The following is a 21,236-nucleotide window of genomic DNA, read 5'->3' as shown; positions in this document are numbered from 1 at the left end:
CGAGGAGCAGCTCGTGACCTGGCCCCCAGGACACCTCCCAGCAGCCAAGGGAGAAGCAATCAGAAGGACTTTATTGAAGCTCCAAGCCTGGGGAGGCTGAGCTGAGGCTGCAGCAAAAGTTGAGCAGCCCCAAGGCAGCCAACTTGGAACAGGGACACCCCCCCCCCCCCCCCTAAAAACAACCAACCCCAACCCCAAATAACTTAGAGAAGGTAACATTTCTGCAGTTCCAGGCAAAGCCTTTGCTGCCTGGCATCACCCTGGGGGGTGGCAGCAGCACCCCAGGCATGGAGCAGCTCCTCTGGGATCAGCCAGGTTGTTGCTTTCCATCACTTTCTGTTGCCAAGGCCAAGGAGGAGAGGCCTCACCCTGCCATCCTCATCCACAGGCCCTGCAGGCAAGGAGGTCACAGCTCTCTGCTGGCTGAGGGGATGGCCAGGGGCTGAGGGGCTCCAGCTGAGGCTCTTCAGCTGCCCAGGGGCTGAGGGGCTCCAGCTGAGGCTCTTCAGCTGCCCAGGGGCTGAGGGGCTCCAGCTGAGGCTCTTCAGCTGCCCAGGGGCTGAGGGGCTCCAGCTGAGGCTCTTCAGCTGCCCAGGGGCTGAGGGGCTCCAGCTGAGGCTCTTCAGCTGCCCAGGGGCTGAGGGGCTCCAGCTGAGGCTCTTCAGCTGCCCAGGGGCTGAGGGTCTTCACCTGACCAAGCCCTGATATCCTTCAGCTGCCCAAGTCCTGAGGTTCTTCAGCTCACCAGGTTCTGATGTCCACCAAGTGACCAAGCCCTGATGTCCTTCAGCTGACCAAATCCTGATGCTCTTCAGCTGCCATGGGGCTGATGGTCTCCAGCTGATGCACTCCACCTGCCCAAGCAAGCTCTGAAGTCCTCCACCTGCCCAAACAAGCTCTGAAGTCCTCCACCTGCCCAAGCAAGCTCTGAAGTCCATCAAACCAACCAAGCCCTGAGTCCTTCAGCTGCCCAAGCCCTGATGTCCTTCAGCTCACCAGGTTCTGCTGTTCCTCAAGTGCCCAAGCCCTGAGTCCTCCAGCTGCCCAAGCTGTGATGCTCTCCATGCTCTGGCTGAGGACCAGGGAGCTGTCCCAGCTTGAGCTCCTTTGCCTCTGCTCAGAAAGAGATCCCAGGAATGAAAGCCTCCAACTGGAGCATCTGGAGCCCAGGCAATGGCTTGCTGGTGACCCAGGGCCGTGGGGAGCCTCATGCTGGACCTGCCCTGGTCCCCCAGCTCCTCTTGGTTGGCCACCAAGCCTTAAGTGCCTCTAATGGGACACCCAGAATCAGCAGAGCCTGAGAGGTGCAGTTTCCACCTGCTGCTCCCTGGGGGAGCCTGGAGGACAGGCATGGGCTGGGAAGCAGCTGGTGGCCAAGGGTTAGTCCTCCTTGGAGAGCTGAGCAGAGAAGATCCTGGCAATCCTTCTGGCCTCCTCCTCTGAGAGGTCAGCTGCAGGCCTGGGATGGTTGGGCCTCCTGTAAGGGATGCCCCTGGGCACAGCCTGGGCACTGCTGCTCTGGGGAGAGAAGGAAGGAAGGAGAAGTCAAAGCCCTGCAGCCAGCACCTCACCACAGCAAAGCAGCTGGAGAGGGACACACAGGAGAGACCTCTCAGCAGATGGCTTCTGCTGCTCTCTGGTTCATCCTCAGAGGAGGTTTCACAGCATGGTGAGGGGGAGAAAGGGAGCTCTAGAGCTCAGCCAGGCCAAGCCCAGCCTGCTCCAGCAGGGCACCCCCAGCAGCTTGCCCAGCAGCACCATGGCCAGGGTGGGTTGGAAGCTCTCCACACAAGGAGACTCCACAACCTCTCTGGGCAGCCTGCTCCAGGCCTCCACCACCCTCACAACAAACAACTTTCTCCTGCTGGCAGCTCCTGGCTGCCAGTTTGTGCCCCTTGGCCTGTCCCTGGGCAGCACTCAGCAGATGCCAGCCCCAGCCTCTTGCCCCCCACAGCCCCTTCAGCTCTTGCTGAGCATTGCTCAGCTCCCCTCTGGGGCCCTCCAGGCCCCTCAGCACATCTGCCCAGCCTGGGTTCCAGTTTGTGCCCCTTGCCCCTTCTCCTGCCATCCTGGGCCCTTCTCTCCAGCCTGAGTCTCCCTCTTGGAGCTCCAAACCATCTCCCCTTGGCCTGGCCCCACAGGCCCTGCTCAACACTCTGTCCCCAGCTTTCTCCCCAGCCCCTTCCAGCCCTGCCAGGCCAGCAGCAGCTCTCCCTGCAGCCTTCTCTTCTCCAGGCTGAACAACCCCAACTCCCCCAGCCTGGGGACCCAGCAGAGCCCTTCCAGCAGGGCACTACTCAGAGGATCCCAGCCCCAGCCTCTTGGGGGAGAGTGAATCAAAAACTCCCACTGGAGAAGGGGGGGTTGGTGGCAGAGGCTGGAGAGGAGCCAGGGGGTGCCCAGGGGGGCAAGGAGGGCAGCAGCAGCCTGGGCAGCAGCAGCAATGGTGTGGGCAGCAGGAGCAGGGCAGGGATTGTGCCCCTGGGCTGGGCACTGGGGAGCCCACAGCTGCAAGCCTGGGGGCAGGGTTGGGCTCTCCCTGCCAGGAGGACCTTGAGGGCTGGGGCAGGGCCAGAGCAGGGCAAGGAAGCTGGGGAGGGGTCTGGGGAAGGAGGAGAAGGCTGTGGAGAAGCTGTGAGGAGCAGCTGAGGGAGCTGGGGGGGTTGAGGCTGCAGCAGAGGAGGCTGAGGGGAGACCTTTTGGCTCTCTGCAGCTCCCTGAGAGCAGCTTGCAGCCAGCTGGGGCTCAAGGGCTGCTCCTGAGGGCTGGGCCAAGAGGAGATGGCCTCAGGTTGTGGCAGGGGAGGTTGAGCTTGGCCCTGAGGAGCAATTGGTGCCCCTGGAGGGGTGCCCAGGCCTGTGGCAGGCTGCCCAGGGCAGTGGTGGAGTGCCCATGGCTGGAGGGGTTGGGAAGCTGTGGTGCTGAGGGCCAAGGGGTGGTGGTGCTGGGGCAGTGCTGGGCTCATGCTTGGCCTCCATCACCTTCAAGCTCTCCTCCCCCCCAAACCATCCCCTGACTCCATGCCCAGCCTTGTTTCAGCTTCCTGGCAGAGCTTGCAGCAGCCCCAGGGTTGGATCCTCTCAGGGCCCCCAGAGCCTCCCAGTTCTCCCCAGGTTGCTTCAGGGCCAGGCTGAGGCACAGAGAGCTCCAGGCCCAGCTTCAGCTGCCTTCAGAGGGGGAAGCAAGTGGAGCTGCTCCAAGACATGCCAGGAAGGGCTCCTGGAGAGAGGATAGGGCTGGACACTTGATCCTCCAACCCTGACCTTCCACCCACATCTCTGGGCTGCTTCTCCAGCCCTGGGCTGGGCACAGAGGCAGTGGAAAGGGCTCCTGAGGTGATCAGCTCCCAGGCAGAAGTAGGTCAGGGCCCTGCTCCTGCAGGCTCCTTGCTCTGAGGTGCTCCCAGCTGGGGCAGGGAGGAGGTCTGGTGAGGAAGGAGGAGGTGTGGAGGTCACTGGGGTTAGGGTGGTGGTGCTGGGCAGGCTCAGGAGCTCTGGGAGGAGCTGCTGGGCAAAGCCTGGAGGGTTCAGTCAGTGGATCACAGAAAGGATTGTTTGGGTGGGAAGGGACCTCCAGAGGTCACCCAGGGCAACCCCCTGCAGCCAGCAGGACAGCCCCAGCCCCAGCAGGCTGCTCACAGCCCCTCACAGCCTGCCCTGGGCTGCTGCCAGCCAGGGGGCAGCTCTCTGGGCATCCTGGCACAGGCTCTCACCACCCTCAGGGGCAAACATTTCTCCCTTCTCTCCAGCCTGAGTCTCCCTCTTGGAGCTCCAAACCATCTCCCCTTGGCCTGGCCCCACAGCCCCTGCTCCACACTCTGTCCCCAGCCCCTTCCAGCCCTGCCAGGCCAGCAGCAGCTCTCCCTGCAGCCTTCTCCTCTGCAGACTGCACTCTCCCAGCCTGGGGACCCAGCAGAGCCCTTCCAGCCCTCCCAGCATGGCTGTGGCCTCCTCTGGTCCTGCTCCAGCAGCTCCCTGCCTCAGGAGGTCTCCCCAGGGCTGCTCTCCAGCCTGGGTGGACCCCAGGGGCTGTCCCATCCTGGCCCTTGGCCTTGTTGCACCTCAGGAGGTTCCCCTGGCCCCACTCCTGCAGCCTGTCCAGGTCCCTCTGGATGGATCCTGCCCCTCAGGGGTCTCACCTGCCCCACTCAGCTTGGTGCCAACACCCCCCTGGCCATCAAACCTTGTCCCCAGGTGCCAGCTCCACAGGTTTCTGGAACACCTCCAGGCATGGGGACTCCACCACCTCCCTGGGCAGCCTGTCCCACTCCCTCCCCACTCTTGCTTCCTCTTCCCAACACCTTCTGCTGTTCCTGGTGTCTGTGAAGCAGCTGGAAGATGAACACTGGCCTGGAGATGGCCCTTGAAGCACTCTGGCTCCATGCTGAGACTCCTCTCCTGAGGAACAAGGAGCAAAGGGGGCTGGGGGGAGACCTCCTGGCTCTCTGCAGCTCCCTGAGAGGAGCCTGGAGCCAGGCTGGGCTTGGGCTCTTCTCCCAAGGCACAGGATAAGAGGAGCTGGCCCCAAGCTGCCCCAGGAGAGGTTGAGCTTGGCCCTGAGGAGCAATTGGTGCCCCTTGAGGGTCTTGCCCAGGCCTGTGGCAGGCTGCCCAGGGCAGTGGTGGAGTGCCCATGGCTGGAGGGGTTGGGAAGCCCTGGAGCTGAGGTGCTGAGGGCCATGGCCAGGACTCCATCCCCTTAAAAGAGCCTTTCCCAACCTTGTTGCTTCTCCCAGGCCTGCAGCAGCAGACACCTGCCCTGTGCTGTTTACACCACCCCTGACCTCCAAAGCAGCCTCTGCCAGGTCAGAGCTGAGCACAAACAGCTCCTGCCCTGCCTGCCTTCCATCCCTCCCTGGCCCCAAGCCAGCACAGCCCTGGAGCTCAGCCCAGGGAGCACTCACATTTCACCTGAGGGCTGCAAGAGGAAGGAGGAGGAAGAGGAGGCAGGGCAGGAGAGCAGCCTTCACCCCTTCCCCTGGGAGGAAGGGCAGTGGTGGGGGAAGGACACCTCAAAGCCAGCCCAGTGGGGGCTGCCTGCTGCCTGCCAGGGCTTGGGGCAAATCCAACTGCTTTCACTCTTGGAGGTTGTGAGGTCCCCAAGGTGCTGGAATGGAGGTTGTGAGGTCCCCAAGGTGCTGGAATGGAGGTTGTGAGGTCCCCAAGGTGCTGGAACGGAGGTTGTGAGGTCCTCAAGGTGCTGGAATGGAGGTTGTGAGGTCCTCAAGGCCTTGGAAGAGCAGTTTTGAGGTCTTGAAGGTGCTGGAATGGAGGTTTTGACCTCTCCCAGGTGTTGAAATAGAGGTTTTGATCAGGGATTGGCAGAGGCTGCCCAGGGAGGTGGTGGAGTCCCCATGCCTGGAGGTGTACCTGTGGCCAGGGCCCTAGGGGACACAGTGTGGTGGCCAGGGTGGTGCTGGCACCCAGCTGGGTAGGGCAGGTGACACACCTGAGGGGTTGGGATCCATCCAGAGGGACCTGCACAGGCTGCCCCACGGATCACAACCCTCTGAGCTCTGTCCTGGGGCAGTCTCCAACCCACCTCAGGGTCCCAACCTGCTAAGGCACTGCTCAGGAGGGTGTTAAAGGAGATGGCAGCCAAAGCCCTGCTGGAAGGAGACCTTTGGGAGGCAGGGAGAGGGGGAAGGAGACCTTGGGGGGACAGGGAGAGCTGGAAGGAAGCTTTTGGGAGGCCAGGAGGGAGGTTTGCCAGCTGCCACGTGAGGGAGAGGTGCTGGGTGATGCCCAGGGGGGAGCAGCTCAGGTTGCAGCCCCAGCTGCCTGCTGAGCTGGGCAGAAAGCAAACAAAGCCCAGATTTAGCAGCTGAGCTGCTCCAGGGCTGATTGAAGCAGCAGACTATGAGACAGCAGAGCTCCTTGGTGCCAGCAGGACCTCCCCAGGAGCTTCATGGCCTTCAGACAGGGCCCTGGAGGCTGGGCCACGGCTGAGCTGCAGCTGAGCCTGGCACTGAGCTGCTTGAAGGGCAGCTGGGGCCAAACAGTGCCCAGCTGAGGGCCTCCTGAATTATTCAGCACTCCCTGAAGCTCCAAGGAAGAGGAGGAGCTGGGGGTGCTGGGGGACAAGGAGGTGCCCAGCAGCCAGCAAGGTGCCCTGGGGGACAAGGAGGTGTCCTGAGGGGCATGGAGAGGAGTGTGGGCAGCAGCAGGGCAAGGGAGGTTGTGCTGCCCCTCTGCTCTGCCCTGGGGAGGCCACAGCTGCAGGGCTGGGTCCAGGGCTGGGCTCCCCAGCTGCAGAGAGACTGAGAGCTGCTGGAGAGAGCCCAGGGGAGGCTGGGGAGAGGCTGAGGGGCCTGCAGCAGCTCTGTGAGGAGCAAAGGCTGAGAGCCCTGGGGCTGAGAGCCTGCAGAAGAGCAGCCCCAGAGGGGAGCTGAGCAATGCTCAGCAAGAGCTGAAGGGGCTGTGGGGGGCAAGAGGCTGGGGCTGGCATCTGCTGAGTGCTGCCCAGGGACAGGCCAAGGGGCACAAACTGGCACCCAGGAGCTGGCAGCTGAAGAGGAGGAGAAAGTTGTTTGTTGTGAGGGTGCTGGAGGCCTGGAGCAGGCTGCCCAGAGAGGTTGTGGAGTCTCCTTGTGTGGAGAGCTTCCAACCCCCCCTGGCCATGGTGCTGCTGGGGCAAGCTGCTGGGGGTGCCCTGCTGGAGCAGGCTGGGCTTGGCCTGGCTGAGCTCCAGAGCTCCCTTCCCTCCCCACCCCATGCTGGGATCCTGTGACAGGCCATCACCACCTTCCCCTGGAGGAGCAGCAACCCCTCCACCCATCCCAGCTCCCCCTCTGTGCCATGTGCCCTGATGCCTCTCCAAGGCTCTTGCTGCAGACTCCTCATTTCATCCTGGTCACAAAGACCTACATCTGGGGGACAACTGCAAGCTGAAGCTGTGGCTCCTGAGCACCCATGGAAGCCATGGAGGTGTGGAGAGGCAACCAAGCACTGCCACTGACCCCAGAGGAGAGAAGCAGCCTTCACTGCTCCATGGAGACCAACTGCTGCCAGCAGTGCCTGGGTGCCACCAGCCATGCAGCCAGGAACCTCAGGAGGGTCAACAAGGCCAAGGGCCAGGTCCTGCAGCTGGGCTGGGACAGCCCCTGGGGTCCATCCAGGCTGGGGAGCAGCCCTGGGGAGGCCTCCTGAGTGCTGGGGGCAGCTCTGGAGGCCTCAGCACAGGCAGGGAGCTGCTGGAGCAGGGCCAGAGGAGGCCACAGCCATGCAGGGAGGGCTGGAAGGGCTCTGCTGGGTCCCCAGGCTGGCAGAGTTCAGCTTGGAGAAGAGAAGGCTGCAGGGAGAGCTGCTGCTGGCCTGGCAGGGCTGGAAGGGGCTGGGGAGAAAGCTGGGGACAGAGTGTTGAGCAGGGCCTGTGGGCACAGGGCAAGGGGAGATGGTTTGGAGCTCCAAGAGGGAGACTCAGGCTGGAGAGAAGGGAGAAATGTTTGCCCCTGAGGGTGCTGAGAGCCTGTGCCAGGGTGCCCAGGGAGATGTCCCATCCCTGGCACCACCCCAGGCCAGGCTGTGAGCAGCCTGCTGGGGCTGGGGCTGGGGCTGTCCCTGCTGGCTGCAGCAGATGACCACTGATGGTTCCCTTCCAACCCAACTCGTTCTGGGGATGCTGAAAACGACTCCCAGAGAGAGAAGAGACAGCAGGAAGGTTCTCCTTGGCTGGGTTTGGGAGCCACCAGCTCCAACCCAGCTCTGCCAAGGAAGGAGAGGCTGCCTGGGAGGGTCCTCTACTTACAGTCAGAGCTGTGGAAGGTGGAGCAGAAATGCTGAGCAGCCTCATGGAGGCTTCCATCTCCTGGGGGGGAAGGAAGAAGTTTGGAACCACAACAGGATGAGATCTGAGCACAACTGTCAAGGAACCAACCCAGGGAGGTGCTGGAGTCTTCTTCTCTGGAGAGCTTCCAACCCCCCCTGGCCATGGTGCTGCTGGGCAAGCTGCTGGGGGTGCCCTGCTGCAGCCAGAGGAGTGTGGGCAGCAGGGCAAGAGTGTGGGCAGCAGCAGGGCAAGGGAGGTTCTCCTCCACCTCTGCTTTGCCCTAACCAGGCCACAGCTGCAGGGCTGGGTCCAGGGCTGGGCTCCCCAGCTGCAGAGAGACTGAGAAGTGCTGGGGAGAGCCCAGGGGAGGCTGGGGGGAGGCTGAGGGGCCTGCAGCAGCTCTGTGAGGAGCAAAGGCTGAGAGCCCTGGGGCTGAGAGCCTGCAGAAGAGCAGCCCCAGAGGGGAGCTGAGCAATGCTCAACAAGAGCTGAAGGGGCTGTGGGGGGCAAGGGGATGGGGCTGGCATCTGCTGAGTGCTGCCCAGGGACAGGCCAAGGGGCACAAACTGGCAGCCAGGAGCTGCCAGCTGAAGAGGAGGAGAAAGTTGTTTGTTGTGAGGGTGGTGGAGGCCTGGAGCAGGCTGCCCAGAGAGGTTGTGGAGTCTCCTTGTGTGGAGAGCTTCCAACCCCCCCTGGCCATGGTGCTGCTGGGCAAGCTGCTGGGGGTGCCCTGCTGCAGCCAGAGGAGTATGGGCAGCAGGGCAAGAGAGGGGATTCTGACCCTTGGCTCTGCTCAGACCCCACCTCCAATCCTGCCTCCAGGTCTGCTGTCCCCAGCACAAGGAGGACACAGAGCTGCTGGAGGGAGCCCAGAGGAGGCCACAAGGATGATCCAAGGGCTGCAGCAGCTCTGCTCTGAGGCCAGGCTGAGGGAGCTGGGGGTGTTCAGCCTGGAGAAGGCTCCAGGGGGACCTCAGAGCTGCCTTGCAAGAGCTGAAGGGATCCTGCAGGAAGGCTGCAGAGGGACTTTTGCTAAGGGTGTCTAGAGCCAGGCCCAGGGGGAATGGTTTGAAGCTGAGGCACAGCAGGGTCAGACTGGAGCTGAGGAAGAAGTTCTTCAGTGTGAGGGTGGTGAGACTCTGGCACAGGCTGCTCAGGGAGGCTGTGGCTGCCTCCTGCCTGGGGGTGTTGAAGGCCAGGCTGGATGAGGCCTTGAGCAGCTGAGCCTAGCTGAGAGGTGTCCCTGGGCATGGTGTGGAGCTTGGAGGAGATGAGCTCTGAGGTCCCTGCCAAGCTGAGCCATGCCCTGAGCCTCTGGCTGCAGGCTGTGGTTAAGAGCAAAGGATACAAAGCCCCTGGGGGCTTGCTGGACTTCTCTGACTCTTCCAGGGCCTCTCCCTGGCTCTCCTCAGAAAAGCTTTCCCCATTTCCTTCTGAGCCAGCCTGTGCTGACACACTCCTCACAGAGAGCTCAGCATCTTCCTCATCTTCACAGCCTTCATGTAGAGCCTCGTGGTGCCCCTCCTCCCCTCTTGCCATGGGGCTTGCATTGGTCACAGCAGCAGCTGCTGGCAGCTCTCCCCAAGGCTGGCCTCGCTCCAGAGGCTGAGTGTGAAGTGCTTCACCCCCACCCCAGCTCCCACCTTCTGGAGGGCCTGCAGCTCCCTGCTGCACCTCTGAGAAAGGAGCAGGCTGCTGCAGCTCCTCCTCTGTCCTTCCAGCTTCGCTCTTGAAGCCTTCTGCTCCCACCCAAGGTCTGCCCTGGGCTGGGTGGTGGCTGAGGGTGGGGAGCACGGCTTGGGGGTCACCTGGGAGCAGGCTGGAGATGGTGCTGCTGCTAGTTCCTCTGTGGCAAGCAGCTCCTGAGGGCTGCCCTGCAGGCCTGAGGTGGTGGTCACCACCTGGCTCCCCTTCAGAGAGCAGACTGGACCAGGGGCTGCTCCTGTCTGTCAGCAGGGTGACCTCATTGAGGGCTCGTGGCTCTATGATGTCTTCTTCATACTCTTCATCACTGGCTGGCTGGGCAGCCAAAGGGCCTTCATCCCCCTGGGCAGAGCCATCCTCACCCTCAGGGACAGCCTGGGCCAGGAGCTCATGGAGCATGTGCCTCTCAAAGACAGACCTTGCCAAGCAGGGTGGCTGGGGAGAGTCCACCCCCAGCTGAGCTGCAGAGAGCTCACCCCCAGCTTCTTCAGCCTCCTGCTGGGGCAGGTGGGGAGCACCCAGCCCCCTGCTGCCCTCCTGAGGCTCAGCACAGGACTCTCTGCTGCTTTTGCTGATGGTCTGCAAGTCTGGGGAGGAGAGAAGAGCATCAGGGCATGGGTGGAGGAGGATGAAGTCCCCTGCCAGCTGAGCTGGGCTCTCTGCAGGAATGGGGAAGAGTCAGAGACTCCCAGCTGGGGTGGGAGCCCAGCATGGCCTCCTCACCACTGCCTGCCCTGACCCCAGCCCTGGCCAACATCTTCAGCAGCAGCCTCAGCCAGGGAGCCCTGGGCAGGCTGAGAGCTGGGGGAGAGCAACCTCCTGAAGGCCAAGCAGGGCAAGGGCAGGGTCCTGCCCCTGGGCAGGGACAACCTCCTGCAGCAGCACAGCCCAGGGGGGAGCTGCTGGGGAGCAGCTGCCAGGAGAAGGAGCTGGGGGTGCTGGGGGGCAAGGAGGTGCCCAGCAGCCAGCAAGGTGCCCTGGGGGACAAGGAGGTCAAAGGTGTCCTTGGGGGGCATGGAGCAGAGTGTGGGCAGCAGCAGGGGCAGGGAAATTCTGCTGCCCCTCTGCTCTGCCCTGGAGAGGCCATATCTGGACTTCTGGGTCCAGGTCTGGGCTCCCCAGCTGCAGAGAGACTGAGAAGTGCTGGGGAGAGTCCAGGGGAGGCTGGGGAGAGGCTGAGGGGCCTGCAGCAGCTCTGTGAGGAGCAAAGGCTGAGAGCCCTGGGGCTGAGAGCCTGCAGAAGAGCAGCCCCAGAGGGGAGCTGAGCAATGCTCAGCAAGAGCTGAAGGGGCTGTGGGGGGCAAGAGGCTGGGGCTGGCATCTGCTGAGTGCTGCCCAGGGACAGGCCAAGGGGCACAAACTGGCAGCCAGGAGCTGCCAGCAGGAGAGGAGAAAGTTGTTTGTTGTGAGGGTGGTGGAGGCCTGGAGCAGGCTGCCCAGAGAGGTTGTGGAGTCTCCTTGTGTGGAGAGCTTCCAACCCCCCCTGGCCATGGTGCTGCTGGGCAAGCTGCTGGGGGTGCCCTGCTGGAGCAGGCTGGGCTTGGCCTGGCTGAGCTCCAGAGCTCCCTTCCCTCCCCACACCCTGCAGGGGCTCAGGACTGTGCTGCTGAGAGGAGTCCCAGAGTCTCTGAAGCACTCTCCCCATGCACCCATCCATGCTGAGAACCAAGCCCAGGGACTACTCCCAGCTGCCTACAGGAACCTGCAGGCACTGGAAGGCAGCTTCTGGGCAGAGAGATCCCCACCCCCAGTGGCCACTCACCATTGAGGAGGCTGCTGACCTGGGACACCAGCTGGCTGGACCTTTCCAGCAGGTGGGATCCTCTGGGATCTGTTCCTTGGCTCCCCAAGCCCTGGGGATCACTCTCCTGCTCCTCACCACTTGCTGGGGGTGTGAAGTGAGGGAAGGATCTGCTCAGCTTCTGCCTGAAGTAGCTTTGGACCTCATCCAGCTCACTCAGGTTTTGTCTGGAAGGAGGAGGAGGAGGGAAGAACTTTGCTCAGAGGACTCCAATGAAGCCTGGGGGTGGGGGGCAGAGCAGTTTGGGTTGCAGCATCCCAGGCAACAGCCCTGGAGGGCTGGGCAGAGAAGAGCAAGGTCCTGGAGAGCAAAGCAGCAGGGAAGTGTTGAGGGTGCTCCAGCTGAGCAAGGAGAAGTGGGGAGGCAGCTCTGAAACTCAGGCTGGGGGGTACAAAGGAGCTAGGGGGAACCTCAGCAAAGGAAGCTGGAGGGGAAGGGGAGCAGGGAGCCCCAGCTGAGCTCAGGGAGGGGAAGGGGAGCAGGGAGCCCCAGCTGAGCTCAGGGAGGGGAAGGGGAGCAGGGAGCCCCAGCTCAGCTCAGGGAGGGGAAGGGGAGCAGGGAGCCCCAGCTGAGTTCAGGGAGGGGAAGGGGAGCAGGGAGCCCCAGCTCAGCTCAGGGAGGGGAAGGGGAGCAGGGAGCCCCAGCTCAGCTCAGGGAGGGGAAGGGGAGCAGGGAGCCCCAGCTCAGCTCAGGGAGGGGAAGGGGAGCAGGGAGCCCCAGCTGAGCTCAGGGAGGGGAAGGGGAGCAGGGAGCCCCAGCTCAGCTCAGGGAGGGCACCAGGGAGCCCCAGCTCAGCTCAGGGAGGGGAAGGGGAGCAGGGAGCCCCAGCTCAGCTCAGGGAGGGGAAGGGGAGCAGGGAGCCCCAGCTCAGCTCAGGGAGGGGAAGGGGAGCAGGGAGCCCCAGCTCAGCTCAGCTCAGGGAGGGCACCAGGGAGCCCCAGCACAGGGAGGGGAAGGGGAGCAGGGAGCCCCAGCTCAGCTCAGCTCAGGGAGGGCACCAGGGAGCCCCAGCTCAGCTCAGCTCAGGGAGGGCACCAGGGAGCCCCAGCTCAGCTCAGCTCAGGGAGGGCACCAGGGAGCCCCAGCTCAGCTCAGGGAGGGCCACCAGGGAGCCCCATCCTCCTGCCCCCCTCCCCCTGCCCCCAGGCCCTTGAGCTCTTGCTGGGCATTGCTCAGATGCCTCCTGGGGGGCTGCTCCTCTCCAGGCTCTCAGCCTGCCACTGACTTTCTCTCCTAGTCTCTCCTTTTCCAACCACAGAACCATTTGGGCATTTGAGCCCTTTCAGATCATCCACTCCAACCACTTTCTAACTACCAAGGCTGGAGCCAAACCGTGGCCCTCAGCACCACAGCTCTGCCTCTCTGAAACACCTCCAGGGATGGGGACTCCACCACCCCTCTGGACAGCCTGGGCCAGGCTTTGAGAACCCTTCCAGGGGAGAAGCTTCCTCTGATGTCCAACTTAAACCTCCCCTGCTGCAACTTGAGGCCATTTCCTCTTGTCCTATCCCTTATTCTCAGTAAGAAGACTCCCCCACTGCCCTGGGCAGCCTGCCACAGGCCTGGGCACCCCTCAAGGGGCACCAATTGCTCCTCAGAGCCAAGCTCAACCTCCCCTGCCACAACCTGAGGCCATCTCCTCTTGGCCCAGCCCTCAGGAGCAGCCCTTGAGCCCCAGCTGGCTGCAAGCTGCTCTCAGGGAGCTGCAGAGAGCCACAAGGTCTCCCCTCAGCCTCCTCTGCTGCAGCCTCAACCCCCCCAGCTCCCTCAGCTGCTCCTCACACAACTTCTCCACAGCCTTCTCCTCCTTCCCCAGACCCCTCCCCAGCTTCCTTGCCCTGCTCTGGCCCTGCCCCAGCCCCTCAAGGTCCCTCTGGCAGTGAGGGCACCAACCCTGCCCCCAGGCTTGCAGCTGTGGGCTCCCCAGACCTCTCTCATCTGCCTCCCGCTCTGCAGCCCTCCCCAGCTCTGCCTGGCCAGCCTCTGACCTTCTGGGCTGTGAGGCCTTTACCTGAGGGCTGTCAGCAGAGCAGCTCTGGATGGTGATGGTGGCAAGGAGCCCCCCCTGGCTGCCCTGGGGGTGCTGCCTGCTGCCTGCTGCAGGGAGAGGTGGAAGCTGCGGACGCCGCGGAGGTGCTCCTGGTGCCGAGGCCGCCGGGGGCCAGCAGGACCCTTCTGCCTGCAACAACACCGCCAGGGCTCAGCCATGGACCTCCTGGCAGGGCATCCAGAGCTCACAGCCAGCAGGGGAGGGCTGGAAGCTCTCAGGAAGGAGAGGTTGGGAGTGGGGAGCTGTGGTCTACCTTCGTAGACACCACAGAAGGCGCTGGGCTGGAAGGGAGCTCTCGAGGTGATCCAGGCCAAGCCCCCTGCAGCCAGCAGGGACAGCCCCAACTACAGCAGGGGGCTCAGAGCACCAAACCTGCCTGGCCTGGGATGGATCCAGGCATGGGGCCACCAGCACCTCCCTGGGCAAGCTGTGGAAGGGGCTGAGGAGAAAGCTGGGGACAGAGCTTTGAGCAGGGCCTGCGGGGACAGGGCAAGGGGGGAAGGGTTGGAGCTCCAAGAGGAAGATTCAGATTGGAGAGGAGGGAGCAGGGCGGGGGCAGGAGGAGGGAGCAGGGGCACAAACTGCAACCTCATCACTGGGAACCACTGGAGAGAGTCCAGGGGAGGCTGGGGAGAGGCTGAGGGGCCTGCAGCAGCTCTGTGAGGAGCAAAGGCTGAGAGCCCTGGGGCTGAGAGCCTGCAGAAGAGCAGCCCCAGAGGGGAGCTGAGCAATGCTCAGCAAGAGCTGAAGGGGCTGTGGGGGGCAAGAGGCTGGGGCTGGCATCTGCTGAGTGCTGCCCAGGGACAGGCCAAGGGGCACAAACTGGCAGCCAGGAGGTGCCACCTGGAGATGAGAAGAAAGTTGTTTGTTGTGAGGGTGGTGGAGGCCTGGAGCAGGCTGCCCAGAGAGGTTGTGGAGTCTCCTTGTGTGGAGAGCTTCCAACCCCCCCTGGCCATGGTGCTGCTGGGCAAGCTGCTGGGGGTGCCCTGCTGGAGCAGGCTGGGCTTGGCCTGGCTGAGCTCCAGAGCTCCCTTCCCACCCTCTGGGTTGGCCACTGGACTTACCACTCTGGAGGGGGAACAGAGACTTCCTTGGAGATGTTCTCCACCTGCTTGGGAATGCTGGGAGCATGAGTGGGAAGTGGTGGAAAGCTGCCCTTCACCTGGGGTAAAGAGGGACAGCAGCCATGAGTCTGACATGCAGGACACCAGAGAGCTCCAAGGCATTACCTTGATGAGACAGCACAGACAAACTGAACTGAAGAGCTTTCATGTCTCAAGGGAGGCAGAGTCACAGACTGCATCAGCTTGGAAGGGACCCTCCAAGGTCATCTGCAGCCAGCAGGGACAGCTCCAGCTGGATCAGGCTGCCCAGGGCCACCTCCAGTCTGAGCTTGAATGTCTCCAGGGATGGAACCTCAGCCACCCCCCTGTGGCCTGTTCCAGTGTCTCACCACCCTCCCTGTGCAGAGCTTCTCCTCATGTCCAACCTCAACCTGCCCTGCTCCAGTTTCACACCACTGTCCCTGCTCCTCTCACCCCAGGCCCTTCTGAGCAGTCCCTCCCCAGCCTTCCTGCAGATCTCCTTCAGATACTGAAATGCAGCCCTGAGGTCTCCCTGGAGCCTTCTCTTCCCCAGGCTGAACAGCCCCAGCTCCCCCAGCCTGTGCCCACAGCAGAGGTTCTGCAGCCTCTGATCACCTTGGTGGCCTCCTCTGGACCCTCTCCATCAGGTCTCTGTCTCTCTGGTGTTGGAGGCCCCAGAGCTGGCCACAGCCCTGCAGGTGAGGTCTCCCCAGAGCAGAGCAGAGGGGCAGGATCCTCTCTCTCCAGCTCTGGCCAAGCTGCTTTGGATGCAGCCCAGGCTGCCCTTGGCCTTCTGTGCTGCCAGTGCCCATTGCTGGCTCCTGTCCAGCATCTCCCCCACCAGCACCCCCGAGGCCTTCTCTGCAGGGCTGCTCTCAACCTCCTCCTCCCCCAGCCTGGATTGATGCTGAGGGTTGCCCAGACCTAGCTGCAGGACCTTGCTGAATTTCCAGGGTGGTTTGGGACATCAGGTGCCACCCAAAGCAGCCAATGTGCCAATGCCAGGCTCCCAGACACCCAGAGCCAGGCAATGTTCCCCTAACAATAAACAGCCACAAACATCAACAAAGCACCAACAGAGGGAAGCCACTGGAGATGATCAGGACCATGGTAAAGGACATGGAGATGTCAGTTGAAAGTGGCTGGAGAGGAGCCAGGGGGTGCCCAGGGTGGGCAAGGAGGGCAGCAGCAGCCTGGGCTGGAGCAGCAATGGTGTGGGCAGCAGGAGCAGGGCAGGGATTGTGCCCCTGGGCTGGGCACTGGGGAGCCCACAGCTGCAAGCCTGGGGGCAGGGTTGCTCTCTCCCTGCCAGGAGGACCTTGAGGGCTGGGGCAGGGCCAGAGCAGGGCAAGGAAGCTGGGGAGGGGTCTGGGGAAGGAGGAGAAGGCTGTGGAGAAGTTGTGAGGAGCAGCTGAGGGAGCTGGGGGGGTTGAGGCTGCAGCAGAGGAGGCTGAGGGGAGACCTTGTGGCTCTCTGCAGCTCCCTGAGAGCAGCTTGCAGCCAGCTGGGGCTCAAGGGCTGCTCCTGAGGGCTGGGCCAAGAGGAGATGGCCTCAGGCTGTGGCAGGGGAGGTTGAGCTTGGCCCTGAGGAGCAATTGGTGCCCCTTGAGGGGTGCCCAGGCCTGTGGCAGGCTGCCCAGGGCAGTGGGGGAGTGCCCATGGCTGGAGGGGTTGGGAAGCTGTGGTGCTGAGGGCCATGGGGTGGTGGTGCCCTGGGGCAGTGCTGGGCTCCATGCTTGGATCTGAAAGGCCTCCTCCCAAGCAGCCTCAGCTCCATGCCTCTGGGCCGCTCTGCAGGGGGCAGGGATCTGCAGCACCTACCGAAGATGCTGCTGCCTGGGCTCTGATCCTTGCCTGCCTCTCCTCCTTCAGGTGGCTGATGTTCTGGAGAGGGGAAACAGCAACTTTGAGCTGCCCTCTGCACTGTCCACTGAAGTCCAGGATGTTGTACCAGCCACAGACCAGCTGGAAGCCAGAAAGCAGAGGAGAAAGGTCCACGGATGCAAAGCCAATCACCCGCTCGGACTCTGGGCAAGGAGGAGGAAGGGAAACCACAGATCAATTGAAACTGAACCCCAAACACAGCCCCAGGGGCAGGGAGCTGCTTTGGCTGGAAGAGAACCTGCAGATCATCAAGCCCAACCATGAGCCCAGCACCCCCCCAGGGCACCACCAACCCCCTGCCCTCAGCACCACAGCTTCCCAACCCCTCCAGCCATGGGCACTCCCCCACTGCCCTGGGCAGCCTGCCACAGGCCTGGGCACCCCTCAAGGGGCACCAATTGCTCCTCAGGGCCAAGCTCAACCTCCCCTGCCACAGCCTGAGGCCATCTCCTCTTGGCCCAGCCCTCAGGAGCAGCCCTTGAGCCCCAGCTGGCTGCAAGCTGCTCTCAGGGAGCTGCAGAGAGCCACAAGGTCTCCCCTCAGCCTCCTCTGCTGCAGCCTCAACTCCCCCCCCAGCTCCCTCAGCTGCTCCTCACAGGCCTGGACAACCCTCAAGGGGCAAAAATTATTCCTCATGTCCAGCCTAAACCTCTCCTGGGGCAACTTGAGGCCACCTCCTCTTGTCCTGTGCCTTGTTCCTTGGGAGAGGAGACCAAACCCCCAGCTGGCTCCAAGCTCCCCTCAAGGAGCTGCAGACAAATCAAAGACCTAATTAAAGCCAAGTCACCCAAGGCAAGGGGCTGCAGAGGACAACTCCTCCCAAGCACAGAATGGGTTGGAATGGTTGGAAGGGACCTCCCAAGGTCATGTAAGTGCAACCCCCTACCCCTCCCAGCCCCCTCACCCCCAACCAAAGCTTACCTGCTTTATGCCACACTTTGAAGACCAAGGTCTGCTGTGGATCCAGCAGCAGCTCTTTGGACAACCTGTCAGGAAGGGAGAAAAAGCCAAAACCAAACCAGGGTTTGGTATGGAATGTAGGGGGGCAGGAGGGGAAAAGCCCAAAAGAGGAAGTTCAGGGGGAGAGGGGAAACCTCCAAAGCTCTGAAGGTAACTGCTGGAAGAAACCACCCAAGTGAGGAGTCCATCAGGAAAGAGCTCTGAAGGTGCTTTGAGGCAGTATAGATGCAACTCTGAGCACTGCTGGGACCCAACTGGGAGCAGTGCTGACAGCCCTCAGGCTGTGCTGGCAGTGCCAGGGAGCCCTGGGCAGGCTGAGAGCTGGGGGAGAGCAACCTCCTGAAGGCCAAGCAGGGCAAGGGCAGGGTCCTGCCCCTGGGCAGGGACAACCTCCTGCAGCAGCACAGCCCAGGGGGGAGCTGCTGGGGAGCAGCTGCCAGGAGAAGGAGCTGGGGGTGCTGGGTGGGCACAAGGAGGTGCCCAGCAGCCAGCAAAGTGCCCTGGGGGACAAGGAGGTCAAAGGTGTCCTGATCCAAGAGGAGTGTAGCCAGCAGCAGGGGCAGGGAGGTTGTGCTGCCTCTCTGCTCTGCCCTAACCAGGCCACAGCTGCAGGGCTGGGTCCAGGGCTGTGCTCCCCAGCTGCAGAGAGACTGAGAAGTGCTGGAGAGAGCCCAGGGGAGGCTGGGGAGAGGCTGAGGGGCCTGCAGCAGCTCTGTGAGGTGCACCCCATAAACTGGATCAAGTCTTTCCTAACCTTGCCAAGAGTCCTTCAGGAGTGAGCAGCTCTGTCCTACAGATGGGAGACTGCAGCTTGGCTTGGGGGAGACCCCCTGGCTCTGAAAGCAGCTTGGGGCAGGTGGGAGCTGGTCTCTTCTCCCAGGGAACAAGGGGCAGGACATGAGGAGATGGTCTCAAGTTGTCCCAGAGGAGGTTGAAGTTGGCCATGAGGAACCACCTGTGCCCCTTGAGGGTTGTCCAGGCCTGGCCTAGGCTCTCCAGGGCAGTGGTGGAATCCCCATGGCTGGAGGGGTTGGGAAGCTGTGGTGCTGAGGGCCATGGGGTGGTGGTGCCCTGGGGCACTGCTGGCTCCATGCTTGGACTCCATCACCTTCAAGGCTTCTTCCACCCTAAATGACTCCATGCTTCTAAGCTCTGAAGCCCCAACTCCCAAGCACCCAAGGTTCTGAGCACCTCTAACCACCCTTCCTCAGGTCAGCTTCAGGGCAAAGCTTCCACAACCAACTTCTCCCTTAGTGGACACAAAGCAAAGTGTGGGGGGGATGGAGGAAAGCATCCAAGGCCAGCTCACTGTGCCCTTGTCACACCCAAGGGGGCTTTGGGAGCTCCCCCCTGGCTTACCTGGCTTGCTGCTGGAAGTCCCAGAGCGGGGAGTCTGTGTTCTCTACCACTGAGGTGCTGAGGGGAACATCTGCACCAGCCACAGGGAAGGACACACAGCTGCTGGGGGCTCTCACCTCACGGTCTGTCAAAGGGCTCCCTGCAGAAGTCACAGAGCTGTGCTTCATGAACCCAAAGGGGGCACTCAGGAACTAAGAAGAGGTCAGGCACTGTGACATCAGTGAGTTTGGGGGCCCTCACTACAGGAGGGAAGGGCTGGAGCAGGGTCAGAGAAGGGCAACAAGGCTGGGGAGAACAGGGCTGGGGGGGAAGGAAGCAGCTGAGGGAGCCCCAGGAGGCTATGGGGGAGACCTTCTGGCTCTCTACAACTCCCTGAAAGGAGCTTGGAGCCAGCTGGGGGCTTGGTCTCTTCTCCCAAGGAACAGGACCAGAGGAAATGGCCTCAAGTTGCTCCAGGGGAGGTTGAGGTTGGTGATCAGAAGAAGCTTCTCCACTGGAAGGGTTCTCAAAGCCTGGCCCGGGCTGCCCAGGGAGGTGGTGGAGCCTCCCTGCCTGGAGGGGGTTCAAAGCTGCAGAGCTGTGGTGCTGAGGGCCATGGCTTGGCACCAGCCTTGGCAGAGCTTAGAGAATGGCTGGACTTGGGAAAGAGCTTTAAGAGCATCCAGTCAAAGCCATTCTGTGATTTTGGGGTCTGTGGTTTGGTGGTGACCTGGCAGCGCTGGGTCCATGGTTGGAGCTTGGAGCTCCTTTGGTATCTGACACTCCTTAAGCAGGCCCTCAGGGTCACAGCCCAGCTCACAGCTCATCCCCTGGAGTAAGCTGGAGGAGTTCTGTGCAATTCACAGACTGCTTGGGCTGGGAAGGGACCTTCCATGGCCTTCCAGGCCAGCCTCACTGCACTGAGAAGACACAACTTCAGCTACATCACCTGCAGCTGCTCCCTGCTGCACAGGGGGGTGGCAGGGGAGGAGGGAGGAGGAGGAGATGGAGGAGGGGGCAGCAGGGGAGGAGGAGGAGGAGATGGAGGAGGGGGCAGCAGGGGAGGAGGAGGAGGAGATGGAGGAGGGGGCAGCAGGGGAGGAGGAGGAGGAGGAGATGGAGGAGGGGGCAGCAGGGGAGGAGGAGGAAGAGGAGGAGGAGATGGAGGAGGGGGCGGCAGGGGAGGAGGAGGAGGAGGAGATGGAGGAGGGGGTGGCAGGGGAGGAGGAGGAGATAGAGGAGGGGGCGGCAGGGGAGGAGGAGGAGGAGGAGGAGATAGAGGAGGGGGTGGCAGGGGAGGGGGAGGAGGAGGAGGAGATAGAGGAGGGGGTGGCAGGGGAGGAGAAGGAGGAGATGGAAGAGGGGGTGGCAGGGGAGGAGGAGAAGGAGAGAGGAGGAGATAGAGGAGGGGGTGGCAGGGGAGGAGGAGGAGGAGATGGAGGAGGGGGCGGCAGGGGAGGAGGAGGAGGAGATGGAGGAGGGGGCGGCAGGGGAGGAGGAGGAGGAGGAGATAGGGGAGGGGGAGGGGGCGGCAGTTACCTTTCAGGCTGAGGTGCATGGCTCTCTCCACCAGGACGCTGGCGGCGAAGGTGCTCTCCAGGAACACCCAATCGCCCCCCGGGGCCGTGCCGCCCCCGCCCAGCTGCCGGCCGCCGCCGCCGGGGGTCTGGTGCTGCGGCGCGGCGGCGGGGACGCCCTCGGCGCTGCTCCCCGTGCCTTCCTCGCCGGTGCCGCCGCCGTCCTCCTCGGCGGAGGGAGGCCCGCGGGGCGGCGCGGCGCGGGGGGAGCCCAGGATGATGTGGACGCGCAGCGCGGCCCCGGCCAGGTCCGCGGCGCCGCTTCTGAACAAGGGATAAAGGCCTGCAAGGGAAGGCACCGAGGAGCAGCTGGAGAAGCCCAGGGCACCCCCGGGATGGGGGCAAACACCTCCAGCTCAGCCCTCCCAGCAGCTCAGGGGCGTTTCCAGCTGGGGTGACACCCAGAGGAGGGAAAGGTTACAGAGATGTGACCCCCCCCAGATGCCACAGGAGCAGAAGAAAGAGCTCCAAGGTCCACCAGGAGACCTTTGTCCACCTTGAGGTTGGAACAGTTTGCTCCTCCCAAGGGTGGAGAAGGTCAGGGCTTGTGGTGGGGTCACCACAGACGTGACGTTAAACTTGGGCTTAGGCCTTCTTCCTTCTCTTCCTCCTGGAGGGGTACTCAAGAGCAGCACCAATGGCTTGGCCACAGAAGCCACCATGGAGGTGGCAGAAGGTCAAGGAACCCAATGGAGTGTTCTGACTGCTTGGCCATGCAATCATGCTATGGCTTGACTTGGAAGGGACCTTCCAAGGTCACCCAGTCCAGCCCCTGGCAGCCAGCAGGGACATTCCCAACCAGAATGTTTTGGGGCTCACAGCCCCAAACAACCTGCCCTGGGCTGGAGTCAGCCATGGGGCAGCTCTCTGGGCACCCTGGCACAGGCTCTCACCACCCCCAGGGGCAAACATTTCTCCCTTCTCTCCAGCCTGAGGCTCCCTCTTGGAGCTCCAAACCATCTCCCCTTGGCCTGGCCCAGCAGGCCCTGCTCAGAAGATTGTCCCCAGCCAGCTGCAGCCTGCTGGACAGACACCACCCTCGGTGCTCCTGGCTCTACCACCATGCCCAAG

At 62.9% G+C, this 21,236-nt stretch overlaps 1 protein-coding gene across 1 annotated transcript in view; it reads right to left on the bottom strand.

The window, feature by feature from the left end:
* Nucleotides 1-942: 942 nt before the first annotated feature.
* The window catches only part of C2CD3 (C2 domain containing 3 centriole elongation regulator), a 58,102-nt gene continuing 37,808 nt past the window's right edge, over nucleotides 943-21,236 (bottom strand). Inside the window, exons 23-33 of the mRNA XM_054164849.1 lie at nucleotides 20,128-20,448; nucleotides 18,610-18,748; nucleotides 17,212-17,276; nucleotides 16,228-16,433; nucleotides 14,386-14,483; nucleotides 13,283-13,450; nucleotides 11,233-11,438; nucleotides 9,489-10,057; nucleotides 9,115-9,371; nucleotides 7,746-7,848; nucleotides 943-1,441 (exon numbers count right to left, since the gene is read on the bottom strand). Coding sequence (XP_054020824.1) covers nucleotides 1,208-1,441; nucleotides 7,746-7,848; nucleotides 9,115-9,371; nucleotides 9,489-10,057; nucleotides 11,233-11,438; nucleotides 13,283-13,450; nucleotides 14,386-14,483; nucleotides 16,228-16,433; nucleotides 17,212-17,276; nucleotides 18,610-18,748; nucleotides 20,128-20,448 — 2,366 coding nt within the window. The 3' untranslated portion in view covers nucleotides 943-1,207. The remainder of the gene's footprint in view (nucleotides 1,442-7,745; nucleotides 7,849-9,114; nucleotides 9,372-9,488; nucleotides 10,058-11,232; nucleotides 11,439-13,282; nucleotides 13,451-14,385; nucleotides 14,484-16,227; nucleotides 16,434-17,211; nucleotides 17,277-18,609; nucleotides 18,749-20,127; nucleotides 20,449-21,236) is intronic.

This window comes from Dryobates pubescens, chromosome 10 (assembly GCF_014839835.1).
Source record: "Dryobates pubescens isolate bDryPub1 chromosome 10, bDryPub1.pri, whole genome shotgun sequence".
Lineage (NCBI taxonomy): Eukaryota > Metazoa > Chordata > Aves > Piciformes > Picidae > Dryobates > Dryobates pubescens.
Note: the sequence above shows the minus strand (reverse complement) of the source record. Positions and strands in the feature narration are given on the sequence as shown.